Source organism: Scomber scombrus, chromosome 20 (assembly GCF_963691925.1).
Source record: "Scomber scombrus chromosome 20, fScoSco1.1, whole genome shotgun sequence".
Classification (NCBI taxonomy): domain Eukaryota; kingdom Metazoa; phylum Chordata; class Actinopteri; order Scombriformes; family Scombridae; genus Scomber; species Scomber scombrus.
Window position 1 is genome coordinate 21,972,781 of NC_084989.1, and position 26,788 is coordinate 21,999,568.

At 40.2% G+C, this 26,788-nt stretch overlaps 1 protein-coding gene across 1 annotated transcript in view; it reads left to right on the forward strand.

Annotated features, from left to right (window-relative positions):
* The first annotated feature begins 10,350 nt into the window (after positions 1-10,350).
* myom1b (myomesin 1b) overlaps positions 10,351-26,788 on the forward strand; it is a 46,470-nt gene continuing 30,032 nt past the window's right edge. Inside the window, exons 1-9 of the mRNA XM_062441804.1 lie at positions 10,351-10,496; positions 12,561-12,695; positions 12,805-12,979; positions 15,276-15,433; positions 15,629-15,721; positions 17,081-17,169; positions 18,498-18,539; positions 21,205-21,366; positions 23,022-23,183. Of these exons, the coding sequence (XP_062297788.1) occupies positions 10,351-10,496; positions 12,561-12,695; positions 12,805-12,979; positions 15,276-15,433; positions 15,629-15,721; positions 17,081-17,169; positions 18,498-18,539; positions 21,205-21,366; positions 23,022-23,183 (1,162 nt within the window). The remainder of the gene's footprint in view (positions 10,497-12,560; positions 12,696-12,804; positions 12,980-15,275; positions 15,434-15,628; positions 15,722-17,080; positions 17,170-18,497; positions 18,540-21,204; positions 21,367-23,021; positions 23,184-26,788) is intronic.

Here is a 26,788-nt window from a genome sequence, read left to right on the forward strand (position 1 = left end):
AACAAGGGTCACCTGACAATCATACTACAACAGTCATTTCAGAAAAAAAACTTTTTGCATATTTTTGGGGAATTTTATTTTGAAATATCGTCAATAGCGTTAATATTATACACTGTATACTCACCAAAATCATGCTACACAACAATGGTCACCTGATAATCATACTACAACAGTTATTTCAGGAAAAAAAAGTGCATATTTTTGGGGAATTTTATTTTGAAATATCGTCAATAGCGTTAATATTATACACTGTAGGATGACCAAAATTATAATACACAACAAGGGTCACCTGATAATCATACTACAACAGTCATTTTAGAAAAAAAACGTTTTGCATATTTTTGGGGAATTTTATTGTGAAAAATCGTCAATAGCGTTAATATCATACACTGTATACTCACCAAAATCATGCTACACAACAAGGGTCACCTGATAATCATACTACAACAGTCATTTCAGGGGGAAAAAAAGTTTGCATATTTTTGGGGAATTTTATTGTGAAAAATCGTCAATAGCGTTAATATTATAAACTGTAGGATGACCAAAATCATGATACACAACAAGGGTCACCTGATAATCATACTACAACAGTCATTTCAGAAAAAAAAGTTTTTGCATATTTTTGGGGAATTTTATTGTGAAAAATCGTCAATAGCGTTAATATTATACACTGTATACTCACCAAAATCATGCTACACAACAAGGGTCACCTGATAATCATACTACAACATTTATTTCAGGGAAATTAGTTTTGATATAATTTGAGATTTTTTTATATTAAAAAATCGTCAATAGCGTTAATATTATACACTGTAGGATGACCAAAATCATGATACACAACAAGGGTCACCTGATAATCATACTACAACAGTCATTTCAGAAAAAAAGAATCTTTTTGCCTATTTTTGGAGAATTTTATTGTGAAAAATCGTCGATAGCGTTAATATTATACACTGTTTACTCACCAAAATCATGCTACATTTGCACAACTGAAACATCTGTACATAGTTTTTCATTATTTGATAGGTGATGGCAATCTAACCATTTATTAAGCTTTTCAAATGACTCTGACTCAGGTGTGAGCTCCTTTTACAGTATTGACAGTAATGTCTGAAACAATAAACTTTTTTTTTTCAGAACTGGAGTGATTTAAATATTTGCAACATGGGCATTGGTGTTCTCCTTAGGTCTATTACATTGTCTTATTGGTGGATAAAATTTGACTTTGAATATAAAAAAATAGCTTGAGGAAAAATTATTAATATATATTCTAACACATGTTCTATATCGTGTCAAGACTATCTCTCCATTCTACATATTCCATATGGGGGGGGGGGGGGGGGGGGGGTTTAGACGGCTTGTGTGCACAATATCCACTTACTTTGAGTTTGGGAGAGCTGGTCTACGGGCCCCTCTCTGGATTGCTGCGACTGTCTTTGCTACCCGGGCTGGTGAAAGCGTGGCGGCTTGTGACACCGGTTTGCCGGTCACACAAGAGATGTCTGGTATGATCCGGCGGGGCCGGGACCAGCCCCACAGCCAAGAACACCTCAATTAGGTTCTGCTGCTTCCAGTGATCTAAGGGTCCTTTTGGAGGCCAGCCAACATGTGTGCTCGCTCGGAGGGGCAGTGCCGCAGAGATGTGGCTCGTCTCCAGCAGCACTTAGAGTACCTAGGCCTGCACCTCAACAGGAAGAAGAGCAGGCTCCAGCCCTCACAGTCCACGGAGTTCCTAGGCATGTGTTTGGATGCCAGGGCAGGGACTCTTTACTTGACTCCTGTGAGACAGGCCGCCCTCAGGGCTTGCTTGTCCCAGTTCCGGCTTGGGGCCAGGGTGACCTGGCTATGTCTCCGCCTCTTGGGGTTAATGGCAGCCACAGTGCATGTCATACCCCTGGCTCTTCTGAACATGCGCCCAGTGCAGCGCTGCCTCCTAGACCTTGGATTTTGCCCACAGAGGAATCTGCAGGCCAGCGTATTGGTGATGCGCAGACTGTGTGTGGCTCTCCGTTGGTGGCGGCGGCCGACCAACTTGGCACGTTGGACGGTACTGGGGCTTGTGTTGCGTCGCCAAGTGGTGTCATCAGATGAATCCCTGGTAGGCTGGGGGGCCTTCCACGAAGGCAAGGGCATCAGCGGCCTTTGGCACGGACCCTGGTTAGCGCAGCACATAAATGTTTTGGAGCTGCAGGCTATCCATTTGGCTCTTCTGCACTTCCTGCCAGAGCTACAGGACCGCCATGTGCTGGTGAGAACAGACAGTACAGTAGCGGCGGCATATATCAACAGGCAAGGGGGCCTAGGTTCCCCTCGCCTGTGCAGATTGGCTCGGGCAATATGGGAGTGGGCTCATCCCCAGTTCAAGTCCCTGAGGGCCACATACGTGCCGGGTCGGGAGAACCTTGCTATAGATCGGTTCTCCAGGGGGGGACCCCTTCCCGGAGAGTGGCAGCTGCATCCAGAGGTTGTGAGCGGCACAGCCGTGGCAGATCTTTTTGCATCCAGGGAGAAAACTCATTGTCCCCTCTTTTGCTCCATGGGGAGGGACAATCCTCCCTTAGGGACGGATGCGATGGCACATCAGTGGCCACTGGGCCTCCTGTATGCCTTCCCTCCGTTCCTCCTCCTGCACCAACTCCTACAGAGAGTCCAGCCTCATCCTGGTGGCCCCCAATTGGCCCCAGATGATTTGGTTTGCCGAGATTCCGCCCCTTCTTCAGGGACAACCGTGGGAGCTACCCATTCGCCGGGACCTCCCGTCACAGGCTGAGGGAACTCTTTTTCATCCTTTTCCCCAGGGCCTCAGGCTTTGGGCATGGCCCCTGAGAGGGCCGAATTTCTAGCCTTGGGATTCCCCCAGTCTGTAGTGGGTACTTTGCAGGGGGCCCGGGCTCCCTCGACCAGGGTTGCTTATTCCTATCGTTGGGGGGTGTTTCAATCATGGTGTGCCTCACGACACGTGGATCCCCTCTCCTGTATGGCCCCTGGTATCCTTCAGTTCCTTCAGGAGCTGTTAGAGGCAGGCAAGTCTCCCTCGACGTTGAGGGGGACGGTGGCAGCCATAAAGGCGGCCCATGTTGGGCCTCGTAAACTGGCACAGGGTTGTTGTGACCTTATTGCTCAGTTCTTTAGGGGGGCTTGTAGGGTTGCTCCCTCTCCCAGGAGGCCGGGTGTCCCCCCATGGGATTTGGAGATGGTTTTGTCAGCCTTGCGGCATGGGCCGTTCGAGCCTCTGGAAACGGTTGAGCTGAAATGGCTTTCGCTCAAGACTACATTCTTGTTGGCTATTGTGTCGACAAAAAGGGTGGGTGAGCTACATGCCCTTTCCGTGAATGAAGAGTGCTGCCGCTACTTGCCTGGGAATGCTGGAGTGCTGCTGCGCCCTAATCCTGCATTCCATCCTAAGGTCTGGTCTGAGTCCCACGCCAACCAATCTCTTGAGCTGCGCCCTTTCCGCCCTCCTCAGGATGGGGTATACAGTGTATAATATTAACGCTATTGACGATTTTTCACAATAAAATTACCCAAAAATAAACAAAAACAAAATTTTCTGAAATAACTGTTGTAGTATGATTATCAGGTGACCATCGTTGTGTAGCATGATTTTGGTGAGTATACAGTGTATAATATTAACGCTATTGACGATTTTTCACAATAAAATTCCCCAAAAATATGCAAAAAGATTTTTTTTCTGAAATAACTGTTGTAGTTTGACTATCAGGTGACCCTTGTTGTGTGGAGTGAATATAGTGAAGACTACTGTGTATAATATTGAAGCTATTGAAGGGAAATCAATGGAACGACAGCACATGACAGTGATGATATTGAAGTATTATACACAAGCACATTTTGTAAAAAATAACTGTTGTAGTGTGATTATCAGGTGACCGTTGAGTGAATTTGGTGAGACTACAGTGAATAAAAGTGGAGATATTGAATATTTTTCGCTTTGGTACTGCACTTTGTAGACGGTCCCTAAGCGCTCGCCTCTCCGCCCGCAACGCATAGAGAGCAATATATTTCCTGCAGCCTGGAGGACGACTCGTTTTGGCGAAAATGAGTTTGTAGTCAATAGTCTACCTTACTACGATAGGAAAGAGACATTTTTTATGTTTTAACAATGTTTCGTTTGTGAGCTATTGATAGCTGAAGTTCGAATCTGCCAATCTCTTTCTAACTTTACCCAAGTATTTCAGCGATCCTGCACTATGGCCCACTAAAATGACCGAGTCTGATAGAGTAGGAGTAGGAAGAGCAGAGGAAAGGCAGTGGTGGTTAGACTTAAACTACACGTAGTTGAACTACATAGCTTAACTACAATTTGCTGTAACTTGCTGGAAGTTAAACTACATTCATATGTTGTGCTGCGTCAAGTATTTCAACTACTTTTTGGGTCATTTTTTGTAGTTTAACTACTCAATTTACAAACTACAATTTTGGTCAATAACATGAAATATTTTTGTTGGCATGGACGCCTTTATTTAGCAGCATATATGGCATGTGCTCTAACCACTCGACCACCTGCACATGAAATATTTTTTATAAAAAAAAGACCTATATAATATAAATGTTATTTTAAATAAAAAAAATTAAAAAAGGCATGAATCATGTCATGACATGCCAACATTGTTGTTCAAGACACACCGTTCTAGAATATGTCTACCTCTTTGGGTTTTTTATTACATTTTTTGTAGACTGATTTACATTTCTGATTTACAAGTGGGTATTGGGGTAGGATTTTCATTTTCTCTTTATATTACCCAACATGTCTATGGTGAACCTTCAGTATGTTGACCAACATGTCAGCTTTTTTTCTTTTAAAAAATAAAATTGAGTTGAGAGGCATATTTCTGCTGGCATGTGAATTTTTTGTAGGCTATTATATTTAGTTTCATATACACCACATGTTGATTTATTTAACGCTGAGTTAAATGAGTATAATGAGTATAAGTAGTTGCTAAAGCTACTTTTTTTAGCTGTAGTTTTACAAACTACATTTCTCCAGGGGTAGTTTGTTCAAACTACTGTCAGGCTGAACTACATGTAGTTTTACAAGGTATGCTTGCAAAGTAGCTTCCCAACACTGAGGAGAGGACAGGAAGAGCAGAGGAGAGAAGAGGAGAGGAAGAGCAAGGGAAAATGAGAAATCCGGGTGCGTGGGGGCCCATCTAAGATAATCTCTTCCCGGGCCCAGGCAAGACTGTCAGCTGGCCTGTGCTGCTACGCTGTTTGTATGTGCAAAATACAGCAAAATGTGTATTTATCAATGTATTTCTATCAATGGCTAATATGTCTAGAACTGGTTTTCTGACTTCTAAACTGGAAACTCGACTCGGTGACGTCATTCCTACCTCCTACTTCCAACTTCCGTCTCTATACAAGTCAATGGAGAATTCACCAACTTCTCACTTGATTTCTAACCTCAGTAAACGTTTTCAAAATTAGTTTATGGTCTCAATCGCTAGTTTAAAGCCTTCTTCAATGCAGTATGATGTTCATTTGTGAAATGTTGGCCTCCCTGATTTTATATTTGACGATAAAGCAGGGTATGCATTAGGGCGTGGCTACGTCGTGATTGACAGGTTGATTGGTTCACAGGTTCAGGAGGGTGCCTCATGCCCCTCCTGATGCCCATATAAGTAGAATCCGTGTTTTTTTTTCCCAGCATGCACCTGAAATTTTGAAGATGGCGCTGCTCAGATCCGATACTATTGGCTTCCGAACAGCAGTCCACAAACCAATGGGTGACGTCACGGATGTTATGTCCATTTCTTATATACAGTCTATGATTTGAACATTGTAACAAAATGTAATCATGAGACAGTACACACGTACGGACACCAGATGGCGGTAAACCCCACAGGTTGATGCTCATGCTCCTCCTGATGCCCATATAAGTAGAATCCGTGTTTTTATTTTTCCCGGCATGCACCGGAAATTTTCAAGATGGCGCTGCCCAGATCCGAACGTTCCGAGCTGCAGTCCACAAACCAATGGGTGACGTCACGGATGTTACGTAGGCTATTCATTCCCAGCTCCAACTGCCAACTTCCAACTTCCAAGGTAACTGGAGCCCCGCATAGGAGTGGTATCCATCTTCTAATCTAAGTCTCAGCATGATAGCATATTTCTCACAATGTCAAACCATCATTTTTTACTAAAAATAGAGTTAAAGTGTGCTTGAATTGAGCTACAGTGATAAACCGAACACAATACATGAGCTGCTTTTCCGATAATCAGCGTTAATCCATTGCTTTTTCAATTCATCGTAACGGCTCAAACCAGGTGCTGACAAATACTTTATTGGCTTGTGGTTATGTTCCGATTAGATATGATTAGGCAGCATGTTGACCTTGCTTTGATATCTGAATCTGTATTAGTTCGCGGCAGTGTTCGATGGTTCCCGCCAAAATATTTCAGGTATGTTTTTTCCATGCTGTGTCATTGTGCTGTGTCAGGTGGGGGTTAGTGATGGTGGAGGGGGTGAAGTGTTTGGTGACATGATACTTCTTGCCATGGAAACTTACCAGGTGTTTGTGTGCTGTCAAACCACCAGAACTAAAGCCAAACATGTGTGGCAGCCAAATAAAATGAGGCTGCCAAATAGCCTCTAACAAGCACAGGAATGTCCTTTCTTTTCATGGTAACTTCAATTTAAAATTAACTTTATGTGTCATGATATCACGTTAGCTAAACTACACTAGAGAGCACTAATAACGTTAGCATGCTAGGTAAGATAAGATGTATTTTATTGATCACCTATGGGAGAAATTCAAATTGACACAGCAGCATAAGGGTGAAAGTGATCAAATAAAATACTATATACAGTAAATAAATCTGCAATATATATATGCAGAAGTTCCTGAGATTATATACATGTAAATATTCCTGGAGTTTACATAGTAAGAACAGCATCAGCCTTTTTTAGTGGGAGTGGGAGGTACTGTTGTGCAGTCTGATGGTTATGATGGTATGAAAGACCCTTTGAGGCACGTGGCTGGCATAGCTTGATACACTTGTCTAATGTTGACGTAAGCAAAGTTAAATTAATTTCAATGCCTTTATTGTTATTGCACAGCAGTACAATAAAAATAGTGTATCCCCAGTGGCTGACAACACATTAAAAACAGCAACAAACAATGAGACACATAAATGACACTATGGATAAAAAAAGAGAATAAGAAAATTACAGTAATACATATAGGTGGCAGTTATAAATGCAGGAATAAGAGCTGTATTTGAGGTGCATACACAATATACACTACGGCACGGTTGACAAGTTTATTTTAATGGTTAGACCTACATTAGATTACTTTTTTAACCCTTTACATACTGTTCATATTCTGACTCATAATTAGTCTCCACACCAATTCACATACATAAATTCCCCATCAGGTATTAATAAATGTATAAAATATGATGAATATAACAATATGTTTGAATGCTGATTTTTAAAATGTTTAATTAAAAAAAAAAAGCTGAAAAAAGGCTCCCACACACTGTCTCACTCACTGGTGTAGTTTAAATAAGTTGCAAACTACATTAGTGACTGAGATAGATAGATAGATAGATAGATAGATAGATAGATAGATAGATAGATAGATAGATAGATAGATAGATAGATAGATAGATAGATAGATTTTCTGAAATTGTGCAGATGGTAGCTTGGACTTACCCAAAATCCCCTTCACACCAAAGGGTTTCCCATACCCCACTGCAGAGATAAAACACAGATTTCAGCTTTGAGCTTCGTGGTCCTGGTATCCTATCTTGTATTATGGTACTTTGTATATCTGTACCCATTTTTACACTCTGCCTTTCCTCTCTCTCTCTCTCTCTCTCTCTCTCTCTCTCTCTCTCTCTCTCTCTCTCTCTCTCTCTCTCTCTCTCTCTCTCTCTCTCTCTCTTTCTCAGGCTAGGGTAAGGGTTTGGGGGGGTTAGAATTAGTATTAGGGTCATGGCGGGGTCAGGGTCATGGTTACTATTATGGGGGGTTAGCACAGAGCAGCGCTGGGAGGAAAAGCATTTTGTGAAGTGGTGTTTCCTCTGGTGAACCTGGGGAGAAGTGGCGCTCCGATGCAGCTGAGGCCAAACAAGGACGAGCTGTGAGATAAGACGAGGGCCATGTGGTTTCTAACAGGTCCTCAAACCTCCCCAATGGTCTTCACTAAAATGACACATTATATCTCCATAAATGTTTTAAATGTGTTGACATATTTCATTTTGTCATTGAACTTTAATTGGTAAATTTAGACCTTTACCTTTAATTAAAACAACTAGTTAGAGATGTATGGGCCATCAACTTGTCCTTTTTTAACTACCTCCTCCCCCCCCTGTTAAATAAGGAACTAAGTAACTTTTACTCTGAGTAAATTTTTAGACCGGTTACTTGAGTAGAATATTTCAGTACTCTTTCCACCTCTGCAAATGTGCCAGGGCCGACCCTGACTTCCACAGACGACAGTGAGACCGAGAGAGAGCCAGAAAGAGAGTGAGAGTGACAATGACAAAGTAACGGGCATTTGTTACACGTGAGTAAAGTAACAATAGCTTATCTAAAGTTAGCAACAGTCACAGCTGAGACTGCTGCGGTGAAAAGTCAAGATAAAAACAGCTGGAGGTTAACCAGTGATGGGCTTACTGTACCGTTTAGACTGTCAAGAGCTTCACATTAAGTTAAAATAACATTATGTTATATTGAATTAAATATAAGCTGGTTAAACCACCACTTGAAAAAATCTGAGGAAAGGTTGAACTGTGACATTGATTTAAAGTATTAATGTGTATGGTTATCCCTTTTTTCTGATCAGGCTATAACAGAAACGCAAATGTGTGTGTGTCAGTGGCAAATAAGGGATGGCAACATGAGCAATTCAAAAATATCTTCAGGCATCATCAGGTTTGTTAAAATGTACATTTTGTATTTTTGTTGGTTTTATGTCATTTGAAATGACATTTGCACCATTTTTAACCAAAAGTAAGACTGAATGCTCCTGAAAATGTCAAATGGTGTAACCACAAAAGAATGATGAATATTAAATATTTTATCCACCTACAGTGTATTTAAGTGGACTTATACTTATAATTACCTAAAAGTTATAATGTAAGATCATGCCAAACTAGTTGATATGGTGTTTTATTGAGAATTTACTGTTTTTAAGCAAGTTGAATTATTTTTGGGTACAAAGTTTTTATGGTTACACCACTTAGACATTTTTGCCATAATCCTCTAATATATTCTCTCAAAATGGATTAAAAGCAGAAATTTGATGCTGGGTCCACAAAAAAAGAATGTGTGCAAGTTATTCATACGTTTATTTTCACATTTTAACCTCTTTAAATTAAAACTAAACCACATGGACACAAACAAACATCATTGACCCATGTACATTAATTCAGAAAATACTGTACATTTTAAATAGTTAATAATGAATGAATTCAATTTAAAAAGCTAAGAGTGATATGAAATTTAAAAACAGGCTTTTTACCTGTTTACCTGCATGTCAGTCATCACCGCTCATTGGCAGACCTGCATCCATAAATGTGTTGCACTACAGGGAGTCAACTCCCCCCCCCGGACCCCCACACACACTGGTCCCAGCTATATTTATCTCCACCCTCACCATACAAGGCTGTGACTGCTGCTTGGACACTCTGCCGAGGGCCAATATTATTTTTGTTGTGTAGACCGCAGCGCTGTAAGCACCTACCTGTAGGTTTGCTGGGATCTCAAGCTTTAAGTGTGGAGTTGCACCATCTTTTCCTTTAAAGCTTGGAGTCGGAAGCTTTTTGTTTTTTGCGGGGTAAGTGGCGCCAGCTGTTCTGCAACGATACCATGTGTGTGTGAGAGAGAAGAGTCAGTTTAATGTTGTCTTAGCATGCTGAAAAAGTGCCTGATTGCCTGAATATTCTGTCTTGTCAGCTGATGTTTGCAGGTTTCATGATGGTAAAATTCACAATTGTTTTCTTCTTCAATCAAGGAAACATGATGCAGTTTTTGGATATGATATTGTTTAATATATTTACACTGGCATCATGGGATTACATAATTTCTCTATAGTATTATTTTTATTATGAGTACAGTTGATATTTTTTCCATCTTGAGAGCTAGATTAACCATCCATGTTCAAAATCAAAGAACATGAAGTAAATGAAAGCATGGCCAGCTTGCCGATACAGTAGATTATTTAAATTTTAAAAGAGTTAAAAGAAACTTTATGAACCATAATATTATATCACGATAACAGTTAATCTACCTGCTGTCGAACACTAACTTTACCAGACAGACAAACAGATAGGCAGCAAGAAACTTGGAAAACTCAGGGATCGTACCAGGAACCGGCCTGCAGCATGTCTGGATCGATCTACCAGAGGCAACATCGCCACTATGACCGTGGCTACCATAGCAAGGAGTCCCAGGCCTCTTTGAGCCAGTACCAGTCCAGCAGCAGATACGCTGCTGCCAGCAGCACCTCCGCCACCAGCAGGAGCAGGGGGTAAGGGAGGGGGAGGAGCATGGAGGAGCATACCTTCATGAATCCACCTTTTTGTCACAGGAAAGCCCTACTGTCCCCTTAATACCATCTCCTACCCCCCCCTCACCACCACCCAACCCCAACTGATCAAGTTCACCTCCATTACCCCTTATTGGATTACAGCTTTGGGATCACCTTTCCTGCTCTGCTGCCTTATTGACAGTCCTCACCAAATAATCACCCCTCCCATACCACCCACCTCTTTTACCTTCATCCACCCTCACACACCTTTACACCTGAGGAATATCGCTCTTTATACTGGTTGAAAACAGCTCTGAATCCTGCATGATGTTTCAATAAGCTGCTTGCATGTAGGCTGAAGATCGCCCTGCATGCACATGTACCAACTCCTAATTTTAACACATCTATCCCTAAATAATTCAAGTGTTAATGGTGAACACTCTATTGTCTTTTGATCCTTTCATATTTTTATATATAAATGTGTGTATATATAGATGAGCTGCTGTTATGTAATGGCAGATTCATGGCACATAGACTGAAATAGAGTCTTGACCTGTGCATACCACGCTGGAGGGAAAGTAAGAAATGAAAGTAGACATTATCCCTCTATATTTTGGATTAATATACTTATAAAACCTGATATAATTCATATTGATTATTGTAATTTGGAAACTGGATCGCTTCTCATTATTTCCAATAGATGTGAGGAACGTTTTTGTTTATTAGTGGTGAGTTATGTTGCCCAGAGTGGTTGAAGGCATTCGTCAGCTGTCTAGCGTTTGTAATAGAGACTATACATGGATCATATGTGATGACGAGAGTTTTGACAGTGTATGTGTTTAAATGTTTGAGTGATAAGTTAATATAAAGTACAAAGACAGCCATAGTTTCAGTTAAATAATTTGGTTACAGCTGATTTCTCAAACTCTTGAGACGATGTGGATGATCGGACAGTCTCTTTAACTTCTACGTGGTTTGTCATTAATTTAGGTTCCCAGATATTTATAAGAGGGAATTTATTGAGCTTTTATATCCCCGGGATTAACAATACACCCGCTTTACAGCCATCCTATCTTTTACAGTGTCTTTTAAATACGCTGGCCTGGTGGGTGCGAACAGGTCAGAGGGCTTAAGTTTTACTAACATCATTTGATCTTTGCCTTTACACTGTGTGGCTGGTGCTTTGCCCGGCCACCGACTCTGTGACGAGGCGAGGAAAGGATGATTGTGACGATGATTCAACAGTCAGGGCGGTCACAATAATGTCATTATCACAAAGATAAAGCTGCATTTATGCTTCATGTGTCATATGGGATTACCTTTACTGAAAGTCTCTTTGTATAAATCATCTTAATACGTGTTTTTGCAACCTCGATCCTGCAAAGTCGAGAGGATATTATTGTTCAGACATAAGGAACAGTGACCTAGATAGAAAGAGGGAAAATGAGGGCAGCTGCCCTGTCACCCTTCTTGCCCCCTGCCTCCTTATCAGGTCCTTATTATCTCATACCATAAACATCCACCCCTGACCCTTGAGTGCTGCAGATAGCAAAGTGTGTTGGGTCTGGTCTAAAAGCTATGATTGGCATCCTGCAGGGAAGTCTCACACAGATGTAAACAATGTATTTAAGACAGTGCAGGAGAGCCTTTTGTGTCAGGTTGCACTGTTTTTCAAGAATAAAGAAAAAGGTAGAAAGGATTGTTGTATGTGGTGTATTAGGATTTTTAAGGGGTAGGTGAGTTGTTTGGGCCCTAATTTTGGGTGCAATCACATATCTGTGGCTCTGGTTTGTGCTACCAGTGTTACCAGTGTTGTTTGGGTCTTTTAATGATTGAATAGTTATTTTCAGTAGCCCTCAGTGGTGTTCACATTGAAACCAGAAGTCATGTAGAGGTGTAAAAGTGCTTACGACAAAACTAAACCATCCACACCACTTCCCCACTGAACCCTAATCAGCTCATCTCACCCCTTCTGACCTCGGCTTTATCCCCACATCATGATGTTATGTTATTAGTAGCACTGTGTGGCGTGGTGCCAGGCTGATGGTATTCTGTATGTCTCAGACTGAAATTGTCTACACACTCTGGGCTGGAAGAGAGCAGAGTGAGCCCTTTACCCAAGAGATCAAAGCCATCTTACTTGGCTGTGGATAAAGACAACCAAATCATCGGCTATGTAGTGCCGATCTTCAGGGGCAGGTAATAAAACATTCAACGCATAAATCTGAGAATATTTTTGCTTCATCTTAAAAAGTTATTTCACTTTTAATGCTATGCCTTACTTCCCATATCCATCCTTGGTTCCTAGTCAAGAGTTTGCATCAGGATTATCGGACACAGAAGAGAAAAGGTTGAGGGAAAGTACCGCATACATGGCCCGCAGGGATCTGTTCAGCACTGGTGTGGCGATGGAGAGGTCAGAGCATTTCTCCAGGAAGGAGACCATGCGTGAGACGGCCGAACGCATCTCTCTGAACAAAAGGGTCAGTGGGGCAATGCTAGCTGCTTTCAGATCATACAGGAAGACCGTGGTGTCTTATATGACAACATGGATAACTATTATTTGTGCATCACTGAATATTAATGGCTGTTTTCTGCTCATTAATTGGTGACACTGTGACGTCAGTGTCTAGTTTAGACTCTAGTGTTTGTTTTGATATCGCAGATTTGTAAAACATCACTGCAGACCTTCTTTGTATCATCACAAACATCCACAAAGGTTTTTTTTAGTAGTGACATCACAGTAGACATCGTCCTTCATGACATTATTATGCCACTCGTGACATCACAGAAAAACAATCGCATGGTTTGGCTTTTCTGGTTTTCAGGTTTGTTACATCACAGATCGGTGCCTCATGCTTGTGACATCACAGTAAGCATCATCATTTATGACATTAAAAATTGGCTTTTCTATAACATGACATCAGAAAATCGGTGCCTCGTACTTGTGACATCACAGTAGGCATCGTCATTAATGACAGTAAACATGGTTTTCTTTCACAGTGCCTTGTGCTTATGACGTCACAGTGGGCCTAATCATTAATAACATTAGAGATTTTCTATAACATGACATCACTGATTGGTGCCGCTTGTGACATCACAGTAGGCATCGTCATCAATGACAGTAGCCTACACATTGGTTTTCTTTCTCATGACATCACAAATTGGTGCCTCTTACTTGTGACATCATAGTTGACATATTATTAATGACATTAGAGATTGGCTTTTCTATAACATGACATCACTGATTGGTGCCGCTTGTGACATCACAGTAGGCATCATTATTAATAACAGTACACATTGGTTTTCTTTCTCATGACATCACAGATTGGTGCCTCGTACTTGTGATATCACAGTTGGCATCATTATCAATGACATCACAGATTGGTGCCTCGTCCTTGTGATGTCACAGTTGGCATCATTATCAATGACATCACAGATTGGTGCCTCGTACTTGTGACATTATTGTCATTAATGACATTACAGATTAGCTTTTCTTTCACATGACATCACATATCAGTGCCTCTTACTTGTGACATCATAGTTGGCGTTAGTAGAGATTGGCTTTTCTTTCACATGACATCACAGATTGGTGCCTAGTACTTATGACATCACAGTTGCTAGAGTAACCACTCTGCTTGATGACATCATAGATTGTCAGACCATTTATTCTCCTTCATGACATTACAGATAACTTCTCCTGATTTATGACATCACAGTGCAAAAACCTTATTTTTTAAAAACTCATTATCCAGTCTGGCGTAACTGAGCATTATTATTCGCAGCCATGCTTAGAAATCCCAAATGGATGTGGCTAAGTGGTTGTTATTACTGCCCTCCCTTACACAACAGAGTTATTTATGTCTCTTGGTGATTATGTGAAGTAGTACCCGACCATTCATTGAGCATCATAAAAGCCACAAGTGACCCCGCCATGTATTTATCTGTCTTCACTCAGTCAGATAGCCGCACTACCGGGTGATACATTCCTCAGGAGATCTTGTTTCTTTAGAGACACAGTGAGGCAGTGTCCCATGGGTGTTGTCATATTATGTGTTGAGTAGATGGACGCTCCTAGCTATTCATGGGAACATAATGAACAACACGCAGACACTCTTGATAACACGTGGCGCAGTGGAAACACAGCTTGCATGTGACAATCAAATAAAGAGTATCGAGTGATATTGCTCAACTTCTGTATGATTAAGCTCTGTTTTTGCTTCATGCATGCATTGCGGATTTATGGGGAATGATTTGCATTTCTTTTTTTTTGTTTTAACCCTTAAATACTGTTCATATTCTGGCATTTCACAATATGCTCTCAGTAATTAGTCTCTATACATAATTTCATAATACATCAATCAATAATAAACAGTTGAGTATTTTCCTTAATAAAACTTTCAGAGAGCAGAGAGAGTTTATTCTTCAGATTTAACGCTCACAATCACACTTTATATCGGTCCAATGTTACATTACACAGGAGAACATAATGAGTTCAATTAGTTATATTAAATGTGAATAAATTGTGTTATTGAATAAATATGAGGCAAAAACTCAACAAAAACGTGTATCAGCTGCACAAAAATGTTCTTAAAAAGAGGGTCATATAAGGAAAAGTTATCAAATTTCTGGCTAAAATAAAAGTTTTTAAGGTGTGTTTTCTTCCCTCGAATGTAAAACTGGGTCAAATTAAACCTTGAACAGTATGTAAGGGTTAAACAGTTTATGGTTGGTATTGGCACAGGTGTCCACAGGTGTAAATTACTGCTCTGTCTTTAGATCCATGAACACGGGGAACACTTCAAGCGTATGAACGAAGACAGCCTAATGCACGCTCCGGATTTTGTGATTAAACCTCGCTCCCACACCGTGTGGGAGAACCAGTGTGTGCGGCTGCATTGCACCGTCAGCGGCTGGCCTGACCCACGGGCCGTCTGGTAGGTCACAGACACACACATCAACCATAACATAAACTCAAATCTGTCCTCTCAACATCTCACACTGACTCCTTTCAGCTCCATCTACTTTTCACTGCTTTATTTCTCCTCCTTTTGATTCTGTTTCATTCTTGTAAAGTTCTTTCTGTTTCCTCTCGTCTGTCTCCTTTCGTGTCCTTTCCTTCCTACCACAAGGTACAAAAACAATGTGGCAATTGACCCCCTTGCCAGCCCTGGCAAGTATAAACTTGAGAGCAGATACAACGTGCACTCACTGGAGATTAACAGGTAGGTGCAGCTTCTCTTGTCAACAGCACTCAAAATAAACTATTCTTAGAAAGCCACTGACATCTTGTGCTATAGTTAACATCCATATCTCCTTCTCATTGTCTTTTAGTAGAACTGTTGAATCATTTGCACACAATTTAGCTTGCATAGACCCGTTTAACTGAATATCACTCCTCCTTTAGTCCTTTTTAAACAGCTTTAGCCTGATTAAAATTGCAGTTCTCAGGCTCGTCACTAGAGTTGAATAATAATAAGTTTATAATCTCACAAAAAGAAGAAAAAGCACAGGCAGTGTAGTGTCCATGATGCCTCCTTGAGTTTCTGTAGAGAGTAATTTGAAGGTTAGATTTGGATTTACTGCTCTGAGCCATCTTTGACGGTAACTAAAGCCAAAAAAAATCTAACTTTAGGAGAGAGAAGGAAGCCTGAGAGGAGCAACTACCACAGATAACTCCGATAGGCTGTCAGATAATCAAATACACCCCAAAACATACTTCTCTTTAAGGTACTGTCACATTGTGAAAATAGCCTCAAAGTCTCATTTCTGATGCTGAAAAATAAAGAAATATTCATCAGAGCACAAACTGTAAACAATGTATGAGATCTATGCTGCTGATTGGAGTCTGGTAGTGTGAAAATGAACTAAAATACATTAAAAATTTCCTCATTTCCACATTTTCAAACATAGTACAGCAGTATTTATATCAGCTTAACACATCTGCTCTGTCAAAGTTGGAAAGAAGAATAAACTCTGACCTACAAATCTGCCAAAGCTGGTTGGAGATGGCACCGAAACAGGAAAAGCATGCTTAGATCTGACAGTCCTCCAGGCTTTAATAGAAGTAATGTGACCATATCTTTATGCCTGATTTCTTAGTGGGGCAATAATTATTAAAATCAAAGTGGATTTTGTATCAAGACACTGACATAGGGGGAAAAAACTAGCATGTACCCAAATTAGCACCAGCTTTCAGCCATGATTGCAGCCAAGTAGAGAAGTTTGTTGAAGAGACAGTAAATACAGTTATCTTGTATTTATTTCACAGTACAGTACAATAAGCCTGGTGACTTCTGACTTCCATAATCCGCTTCTCACAACAGATGCTTTCATGTACAGAGGCCCACAGCTCCTGGTATGAATTACATCACCAGTGGTGTGTCTATTTATTGCCAGAGTATTCCTGGCCTGGAGTTAGGGGACACGCAACAGTTGAGGCTCGCATAGTTGGTATTATTTACATGGTTGACAGGGCCGAGGTTGAGTTTGGGGGGGGGGGGGGGCACTGTACATGTGAATCCTTAAGCGACAGAGTGTGCGCATCGTTGGACGTTTAATCAGCTGATGTTCTCCTCTTTCAGATGTGATTTCGATGACACGGCGCAGTATCGCGTCTCTGCTATGAACACCCAGGGAGAGCTGTCTGCTTTCGCCTCCGTCGTTGTGAAGAGTAGGTTTTTAAAAAGTTCAATACACACACACACACACACATATACAAATATTCCAACAGTATCAAGCTCACCCACAGCTGTTTGCTCATGACCACACATTCATTTAAAATCATTAAGACACTCTCAGACAGTGATTATCGTCTCCAGCTCACCAGTGTGGGAAGTTTTCAAATGTTTTAAAGTTTATTGCCATTCATAAATAAGGTAAGGTACATACAAATAAAATAATGCTGCATATAGGGTTAACCCTTACATACTGTTCAGAGTCAAATTTGACCCATTTTTTACATTTGAGATGTGTAAAAACACCATATACACATTTCTTTAAGCCAGACTTGTCCTAATGTGACCCACAGAGTACAAAAAAAGGAAATAAAATACATCTTTTGAACCATTTTTGTGCAGGTGATACACATTTTTATATATGCAAATGTACAATTTTGACCTGTGTTTGTTTAAAAAAGTTCAAAAATCAGCTTCAAACATAATAAAATAGTGATTGTGAATGTCTTTTATCCATAAGATTAATCAAACATTTCTTGGGGAAGAGACTAATTATGAGTCAGAATGTGAACAGTATGTTAAGGGTTAAAATTGACACCATAAGTCCAAACATCACATAGAGAATGAAAGTCTTCAGTGGAGAATAACAGGTGTCTATCACCTCATAAATATGGGTATTTTTAGCTCTAGGAGGGCCGTCATATGTTCCATCATCAACAAAATATGCATTATATAGCGCCGATCAGTGGTCAAGGGGGGATGTCAGCTCCTAGGATTTTCTCCATTTCTTCCTTTATGTCTTTCCAGAGTATGATCCCCAACCATACCACAGTTTCTCCATAATTTCTTTATCAAATTGGCAGGCGGCCACTATAGCGGAGACCTAAAGAAACCTCATCTTCACTTTCCAATCAAATTCTTTCCATATCTAACCCCCCACCCCTCTTGCCACATGCAGTTTTAAAGGTTTCAGATATAAATATAGTTATTAGAGGCTATTTTATGGCTTATGTCTTGTGTTTTACAGTTTGTCAGTATAATATTGCACATGTAGTTTCTCATTATTCTGTTATATATCAGAGTATATACTGTATAAACATGTATGTATCACATTCATTTCAAGCTCTGCACTGATGTTTATTGAACCATTGTACTAACTTAATATTCTATTTCAATGTTAATGCTGACTTTATGATCATTTGATGCACTGTTGTTTGTTTTCATGTTTGTCTAATAAGGTGTATTTAAATGCTTTTAAAGGCTCTTATTAATAAAATGCGTTATTATTAAGTATTATCTATTAAAATGCTTCTTTTCTTTACAGGGTTCAAAGGTGAAGTTGAGGAGTCCCTGCCAGTCCCCCGACGTAAGTGTGGATTTAATACATGCTTGCTTTTATTTATCATTATATACTGCATTGTGTATTTAAAGCTGCATTAATCAGCAGGCTGACAAACACTCTACCTGTCTTATAGTCAGTGTTGCTTGCATATCCAGCAGGAACAAAGCATCATTTAAATTCTAGTCAACATTTCTTCTTCTCTTTTCTTTTTTTTGGACTATGATTTAGTCTCCACCAAACCGCTAACTGCTAACTTTGTCTGCTGGCTCGGCACCACATGGGATTATCTGAGCTTCTTTGCTTGAGACAGCTACTGTATCTGCTTCTGCTGTCAACTTGGTGTTGAGACTGAACCAATAAAGCTAAAAACAATTAGCTAGAAGACACTTAAAAGAACAAAGCTGCAGAGATTCAATATAATAATAATTCTCTATGGTTTTGTTGAGCAGCCATTTGATTAACCCTCCTGTTGTCCTTTAGTCAAGGAAGGAAGGGAAGAAGGAAGGAAGGGAGGAAGGGAGGGAGGAAGGAAGGAAGGGAGGGAGGGAGGAAGGAAGGAAAGGAGGAAGGAAGAAGGAAAGAAAGGAGGGAGGGAGGAAGGAGGGAAGGAAGGAAGGAAAGGAGGGAGGAAGGAAGGGAGGAAAGGAAAGAAGCAAGGATGGAAGGGAGGAAGAAGGAAGGAAAGGAGGAAGGAAGGGAGGAAGAAGGAAGGAAAGGAGGGAGGAAGGAGGGAAGGATGGAGGAAAGGAAGGAAAGAAAGAAGGGAGGAAGGAAAGGAAGGATGGAGGAAAGAAGGAAGGAAGGAGGGAGCGAGGGAGAAAGGAAAGGAGGAAGGAAGGAAAGAAGGACAGAGGAAGGGAGGAAGGAAGGAAAGAAGGACAGAGGAAGGGAGGGAGGAAGGAAGGAAAGAAGGACAGAGGAAAGAAGGAAGGGAGGATGGTAGGGGGGAGGAAAGAAAGAGAGAAGGAGGAAGGTAGGAGGGAAGGCAGGAAGGAGGGAAGGAAAGAAGGAGGGAGGGAGGAAGGAAGGACAGAAGGAAGGAAGAAACAGGGATGGAGGAAGGAAAGAAGGAAGGGAGGAAAAAGAGAGGAAGGAAAGAAAGAGAGAAGGGGGGAATGGAGGAAAGAAGGAACAGTCAAAACAGACGGGAGGCCGACACGAAGGTTAAACACGGATTAATGCAGCTTTAAATTGTAACAGTATATCTATACTTATAAGCCAAAATGAATTCTGCATTATTAACATTATCTATGCTGTGTTGTGCATTGATTGGGGGTTGGGGGTGGGGGTGGGGGTGGGGGGGTTTGTGGGGGCTGGGAAGACAGTGGGTGCTTCAACGCTGACAACTTTTTTGTTTCCTTGATGCTTCGGCGGGAACGCAGGGGCCATTATTGAAGGTAACAGGGTTGCAGAGATCTGGTTTTGGTGTATCCACTATCTATATGTGTCCGTGCATGCTCATGTAGAGTTCACAGTTTTCTCCTCATAGCTTCTGTAGTTACTATGGAAACAACCTCTGAATAGAAGCAGCCTGTGTGTTGTATACAGTATACAACCTTGCAAATGTATGTTGTCATGTTTATAAGGACTGAGCTAGATTTTCATCATCAACTGAGACATTTTGGTGTTAAATGAGAATACATACATTACCATTTGATAGTTTCTAACATACTTAAACACTATCAAGTATACTATAGAGCCTTTGAAGTAGAATATATCTGTAAATAAAGCTATAAATTGATATTTCGAATGTGTAAATGATTAACAACACAGTAAAGATCCTCATCACACTTTCACACATTTGGTTTTCTTTATCTTACCTTCACTGGGTTTTTTCATGTGTCTGTTTTGCTTCACTGTTTGATGCATGATATAAAACAGTCAGACTTTCCTTCGTTCTCTTTTTGAGCACTGTGAAGTTGTTTCGGTGTCACTCTTTCTTTTTTTTGTTGTTGTTGTCTGTTTCTGTTGCCGTCGTTCATCTTCACACATCTGATACTTTTGATTCACCTCTTCTGTTTGACTGCGAAGTCCTTCCTTCCTCCCTCCCTCCTACTCTTTCTTTCCTTCCTCTCTCTTTCCACCCTCCATCCCCCTTTCTTCCTTCCTTCTGTCCTTCCTTCCTCCCTACCTCCTTCTTTCATTCCTTCCTTCCTTCCTTCCTTCCTTCCTTCCTTCCTTCCTTCCTTCCTTCCTTCCATCCGTCCTTCCTTCCTTCCTTGCTTCCTTCTTTCATTCCTTCCTTCCTTCCTTCCTTCCTCCCTCCCTCCTACTCTTTCTTTCTTTCCTTCCTCTCTCTTTCCACCCTCCATCCCCCTTTCTTCCTTCCTTCTGTCCTTCTTTCCGCCCTCCCTCCTTCTTTCATTCCTTCCTTCCTTCCTTCCTTCCTTCCTTCCTTCCTTCCTTCCTTCCTTCCATCCGTCCTTCCTTCCTTCCTTGCTTCCTTCTTTCTTTCCTTCCTTTCCTTCCTCCCTTCCAGTCATGAGCAGACTGTTCATGTTTTCTTTTTCTGGGTTTTTCTCTCTTTGTGCATATGAGGATTGAACGTATGTGATCATTCTTTGTCTCCATTTCTTCCAGTCCAGTGTGATTTGTGGTCGTCGCACTCGTCCGTCAACTCGTCAACAACTACAAACTGTATCCACGGCGACGCTCTCTGACTCTAATGTCTTAATGTTTTAACCCGTAGATGGCCCAGTGTCTGAGTACGGCATCACCTTCAAGACTCACATTGTCGATACCTTCGGCGTATCCTTTGGAAGAGAGGGAGAGACCATGAGTCTTGGATGTACGGTCATCATTTACCCCCACCTGAGCCGCTACCAGCCAGAGATCCAGTGGTACAGAGATCGTAAGTTGACATTTTATCTTTAAATCCCAATAGATCGATGAGTGTTGGGTTTTACTTATAGACGTAATTCACTTGAAAGCTCCTCTAAACTGTTTTTTCTGTCTCTGCTGCATCGTAGGGTGGATTAGGGTAATTTACATATGAATCCAGTACATTATATCAACACTTTATATCATTATGAAAGATGTTTCCTTGTTAAATCAGAAGACAATTTTTGGATATTGAACTCAAAAGTTTCAGAATTTGTGGATTTTGTAATCTGGGACATAGAAATACTTTTATCTATACAAAGCAGCTTTATCTGCCAAAACATTCTGCAATGCACATTCCCATATTTGGTCATTTAATTTAGTACAGCTACAATTTTTAGGTTAAACAATATAACTTACACAGTAGACATATAGTATTTTACAACAGAGTATTAGGGCCATACTAAGAGGAAAAAATTAATTATCTTGCAATATTATGACTTCATTCTCGTAATATTATGACTTTATTCTCGTTATTTCCCCCCCCAAAAAAATTCTCTTAGTCTGGCCTTAATACTCGTAGTATTTAGCTTTAAAATAATTGAATAGAAAAAGAGATAAATGCACTGGAGCTTAGTTGTCCCACTTTACCGTAATCCAACCTACTGTAGATTTAAATAAATTGATAGGGATGTTAAATCTATCGTTAATCTTATCTGTAACAAAAAACTATACATATAATATTGTTGATGAGGCTGGTTTAGTAATCCAGCTCATAACCTTCCTCTCCCTCTTTTTATTTATGTTCCAACCTCTTCTTCATTTTCAGCCTTTTCGAAATGGTTTCTTATTTGCGGGACTTTTTTACTCGCGTTTTGGTCACCACCAGCACTGTCCGTTTTCCGCTAGATAATAATTTCCCCCCACACACTCGTTGATATTACCTAACCTATAACCAATCATCACTTGCCCATAAAACTCATCATATTGACAAATTAAACCGTCAATAATTTTTACCTTGTAGCTCCATATTTTTTAGTTTTCAATAATCTACCATCTATCTATGGTTTTGTTGAGCAGCCATTTGATTAATCATCCTGTTGTCCTCTAGTCAAGGAAGGAAGGGAGGAAGAAGGAAGGGAAGGGAAGGGAAGGAGGGAGGGAGGGAGGGAGGGAGGAAGAAGGAAGGAAAGGAGGGAGGGAGGAAGGAAAGATGGAGGAAAGGAGGGAGGGAGGAAGGAAGGAAGGGAGGAAGAAGGAATGAAAGGAGGGAGGAAGGAAGGAAGGAGGGAAGGGTGGAGGAAAGGAAGGAAAGGAGGGAGGAAAGAATGAAGGAAGGTAGGAGGGAGAGAGGAAAGAAGGAAGGAGGGAGGGAGAGAGAATCCATATTTTTTAGTTTTGGACATACAGTACTAGGTTTACGTCAGCGACTATAATTATCAACATCGAGAGAATGGGTCAAGCCTTGAGTCGCATTTATAAATAGAGCCGAACAACAAAAAAAACCCTAAAAAACAAAACAATTTCAGCTCTACAAAATTATGTATTTTCATGACATCTGTGCAGATATTATGTCCAAATTAAGATATTATTGTTGCATGTCTCCTTGGTATTTTCTTTTTTTAAATATATATATATATATAAAGGGGATTATATCAATTATTCCTTCTTTCCTTTTTCCCCCAGATGTTCTGCTTACTGATTCTAAGTGGAGCCGGATGCACTGGAGTGGAGACCGAGCCACACTGACGCTCACACACTTGAACAAAGAGGATGAGGGCCTCTACACCCTGCGTGTCACCACCAAGTCTGGATATGAAACCTACTCCGCCTACGTCTTTGTCAGAGGTGGGTTCACCCTCCATAGAAGCTCTCTCATCATTGAAAAGTCCTGCAACATCTAGTTTTATTTAAGTTTTATTTTGTATTGATGCATCCCTCTAGCACATAGGGGAGGACGGGGTTGGTAGTCACACTTTTTACTTTCCTCTGAATTCGTCATAAACCATAAACTGAATAGATTCCCTTTTAATGTGAAGTCTAAAGTGTCAGATAGGAATAGAGAAGTCTTACTCTCCTTAAGCTGATTCTGTTCAAAAGATATGGACCATCAAATATGTCTTGTGCACAGAAAAATAATTTAGGCAATCTTAGACATGAATTTAAAATGTTTAGTTTCATTGAAGTACAACAACCTAACACATCTCCAGCATACGAGTATTAGGGCCAGACAAAAAAAAGAAAAAAAAAGTCCATCACAATAAAAAATAAATAACAGGCAAAAAAAAAAAAAGTGCGGCACAAGGACAAAAAAAATTATCTTTATCAGTTACGAATACAGTTGCACCACTTCAGAAAATCACCTTCACACTCCAAAGACGTATCACTCCAGCTGCTGGCATAGTCAGTAACTTGGTTTGATCCTGTGGTACTGTGGTCAAGCCTCTGCAGTAAGTTGATTTCATTCTCTCTTTTTTTAAATTTTTTTGTCTGGCCTTAATACTCCGTCGTACCTGCACCAAGTGAACATAAACAAGAAAAATCATTCCTATAAGTGCATTTCTTTTATCTTTATATAATAATATTGTGCATTTTCACCTCTCTGACTGCTCTGAGCTTCACATCTGGTGGAGTCTGCCTCTTTGTTTGTCTTCCTGATAAAATTCCTGCTCATTTTGCTTTATAAAAAGAAAGAAAGGACTAGATATATCACACTATATATGTATATATGTCAACATGTGACAACTAACCCTGAAGAGACTGGGAAAAACATCCCCAACTGGAAGCTAACAACCACATGATGTAGTTAAACTATAGCTCTCTCTCTTCATACTTTTTAATAATAATAATAATAATAATAATAATAATAATAATAATAATAGTTTTATTATGAACTCATTGTGTAAAAGCCTTGAAGAGAAACACTGAAGAGTTTCACATGACAAATACTCAACATTCCTCTCACCTCAATGTCAAGCAGTTTACTCCAGAGATGATCTCTGAAGTAACATGTCACTTAACCCTCCTGTTGTCCTCGAGTCAAGGAAGGAAGGAAGGGAGGAAGAAGGAAGAAAGGAAGAAGGAAGGAAGGAAGGAAGGGAGGACGAAAGAAGTAAAGGAGGGAGGGAGGGAGGGAGGAAGGAAGGAAGGAAGGAAGGGAGGAAGGAAAAAGGAAGGAAAGGAGGAAGAAAGGAGGGAGGGAGAAGGAAGGAAGGAAAGGAGGGAGGAAGGAAGGGAGTAAAGGAAAGACGGAAGGGAGGAAGGTAGGGGGTAGGAAAGAAAGAGAGAAGGAGGGAGGGAGGAGGGGAGGAAGGAAAGGAAGGAAGGAAGGAAAAAGGAAAGGAGGGAGGAAGGAAGGGAGTAAAGGAAAGAAGGAAGGGAGGAAGGTAGGGGGGAGGAAAGAAAGAGGGGAGGAGGGGAGTAAGGAAGGAAGGAAGGAAAGAAGGAGGGAGGGAGGGAGGAAGGACAGAAGGAAGGAAGAAAGGGGGATGGAGGGTGGAAAGAGAGAGGAAGGAAAGACAGAGAAGGAGGGAGGAAGGAAGGAAGGAGGGAATGAAAGAAGGAGGGAGGGAGGGAGGACAGACGGAAGGAAGGAAGGGAGGAAAGAAGGAACAGTCAAAACAGACGGGGTCAATTTGACCCAAGAGGACGACACAAAGGTTAAATTAAGAAACTTTCACTACCAACACTTTTAAACAGCGCCCTCTAGAGGCCGAGATCTAATGAACATGACAACCAACCCCGTTCTCCCCTTGATGCACATACATACACATCCAATCCAGAAACTATCGGAGCACTTAAATAGCAACAATATATATGTTTAGAAATGAAAATGTCATTTCACTGCAACTCTTGTCATCACAAGCTAAATCTGAGCTTTAGTTTATATCCAGTCGGCCATCAGAGGAAGGTCAGACACACAACAGCACGTCCTCTGGCAGCGGACCACGATGCCAAATTGAATAGTCAAAGTGTTTGAATGTGAGTGACGGGTTTTAAATAGGATATATATCTAATAGCATCCGTTTGAATATCATGGAAAGAAAAAAGTCTCGGCTATAGACCCTGTTGTTCCTCTGCTGCGACTCAGGGACGCAGAGGAAAGAAGACGGCAGGTACGAGCCAACGTTTCCATAACAAAACGCTATATGAGCCGAGCTATTCTCAGCTTAGAGAGCTCAGGCTTAGGAATGAGTCTCGCTGTGAATGCAGATGGATATATATCTGCTTCAAGGAGAAACAATAGGCTGCACTGTGTCCTTCCTGAGCTTTCTAGCTGTCAACAAACTTTTAAATTCAACTTAAGAAAAAGAGAAAAAGACAAAAAGAAAGGTATTATTAGTTGATAGGTTTAAGGGTAAGTAAGATACTCGCTCCATGCTTGTATAGTCAATCAATTAATCAATCAAACTTTATTTAAATAGCAGCTTTTATGAAGGTTACTGGAGTTCAAAGTGCTTAAAAAGTTGATTGACAGGTGAGAACATAAAGAAAAGGAATAAAAAACAATGAAGGAAAAAAAGACAAAGAACAAATTACAAAGAAAAAAAAGAAAAGAAAAAAATGCAAATTAAGTATGATAAAGATGTTTAAAAAAAATTCAAATAAAATAAATTAAATAAGAGAAAATAATAAAAAATAAATGTATAAATAATAAATGAATAAAGTAGAATAAATAAGAGAAAATAATAAAAAATAATAAAAAATAAATGTATGAATAATAAATAAATAAAGTAGAATAAATAATAGAAAATAATAAATGAATACATGTATAATAAATAAATAAATAAAGTAGAATAAAATAATAAATAAATGTATAAATAATAAATAAATAAATGACTAAAGTAGAATAAATAATAGAAAATAATAAATGAATAAATGTATAATAAATAAATAAATAAATTAAGTAGTATAAATAAGAGAAAATAATAAATATATAAATGAATGAATAAAGTAAAATAAATAAGAGAAAATAGGAAATAAATAAGAGAAAATAATAAATAAATAAGTAAATAAAAGAAAATAATAAATAAATAAGTAAATAAAAGAAAATAATAAATAAACTAATAAATTAATAAAAATAAGAGAGAATAAGAGGAAAGTTTATTAAGAAATAGAGTGAAAAAACTAGCTTCACATAGATTAAAAAGACAAAATAAAAGTAAAATGAAATAAGGGCTTCATATTTACACATCCTGTTTATATACATGCTCGTACTATAGCGGCGCTTCCTCCACTTCACCCACAGACTGTCATGTTATGTGTCTTTAAGGGTCACCTCTCTTATCCCCTTTCACTTCGGGGTCGAGCTGCTGCTAATTCTGTCCTCCCGCCGCTGATTGCTGCCGGCTTGTGTTTGATTCGAGGTAGCGGCGACATTCCTGGCAGCGAGCCCCGCAGCTACACAAGTTCAACGAGGGGCACGGCTCACTTTAAAACCAGCTAGAACCAAA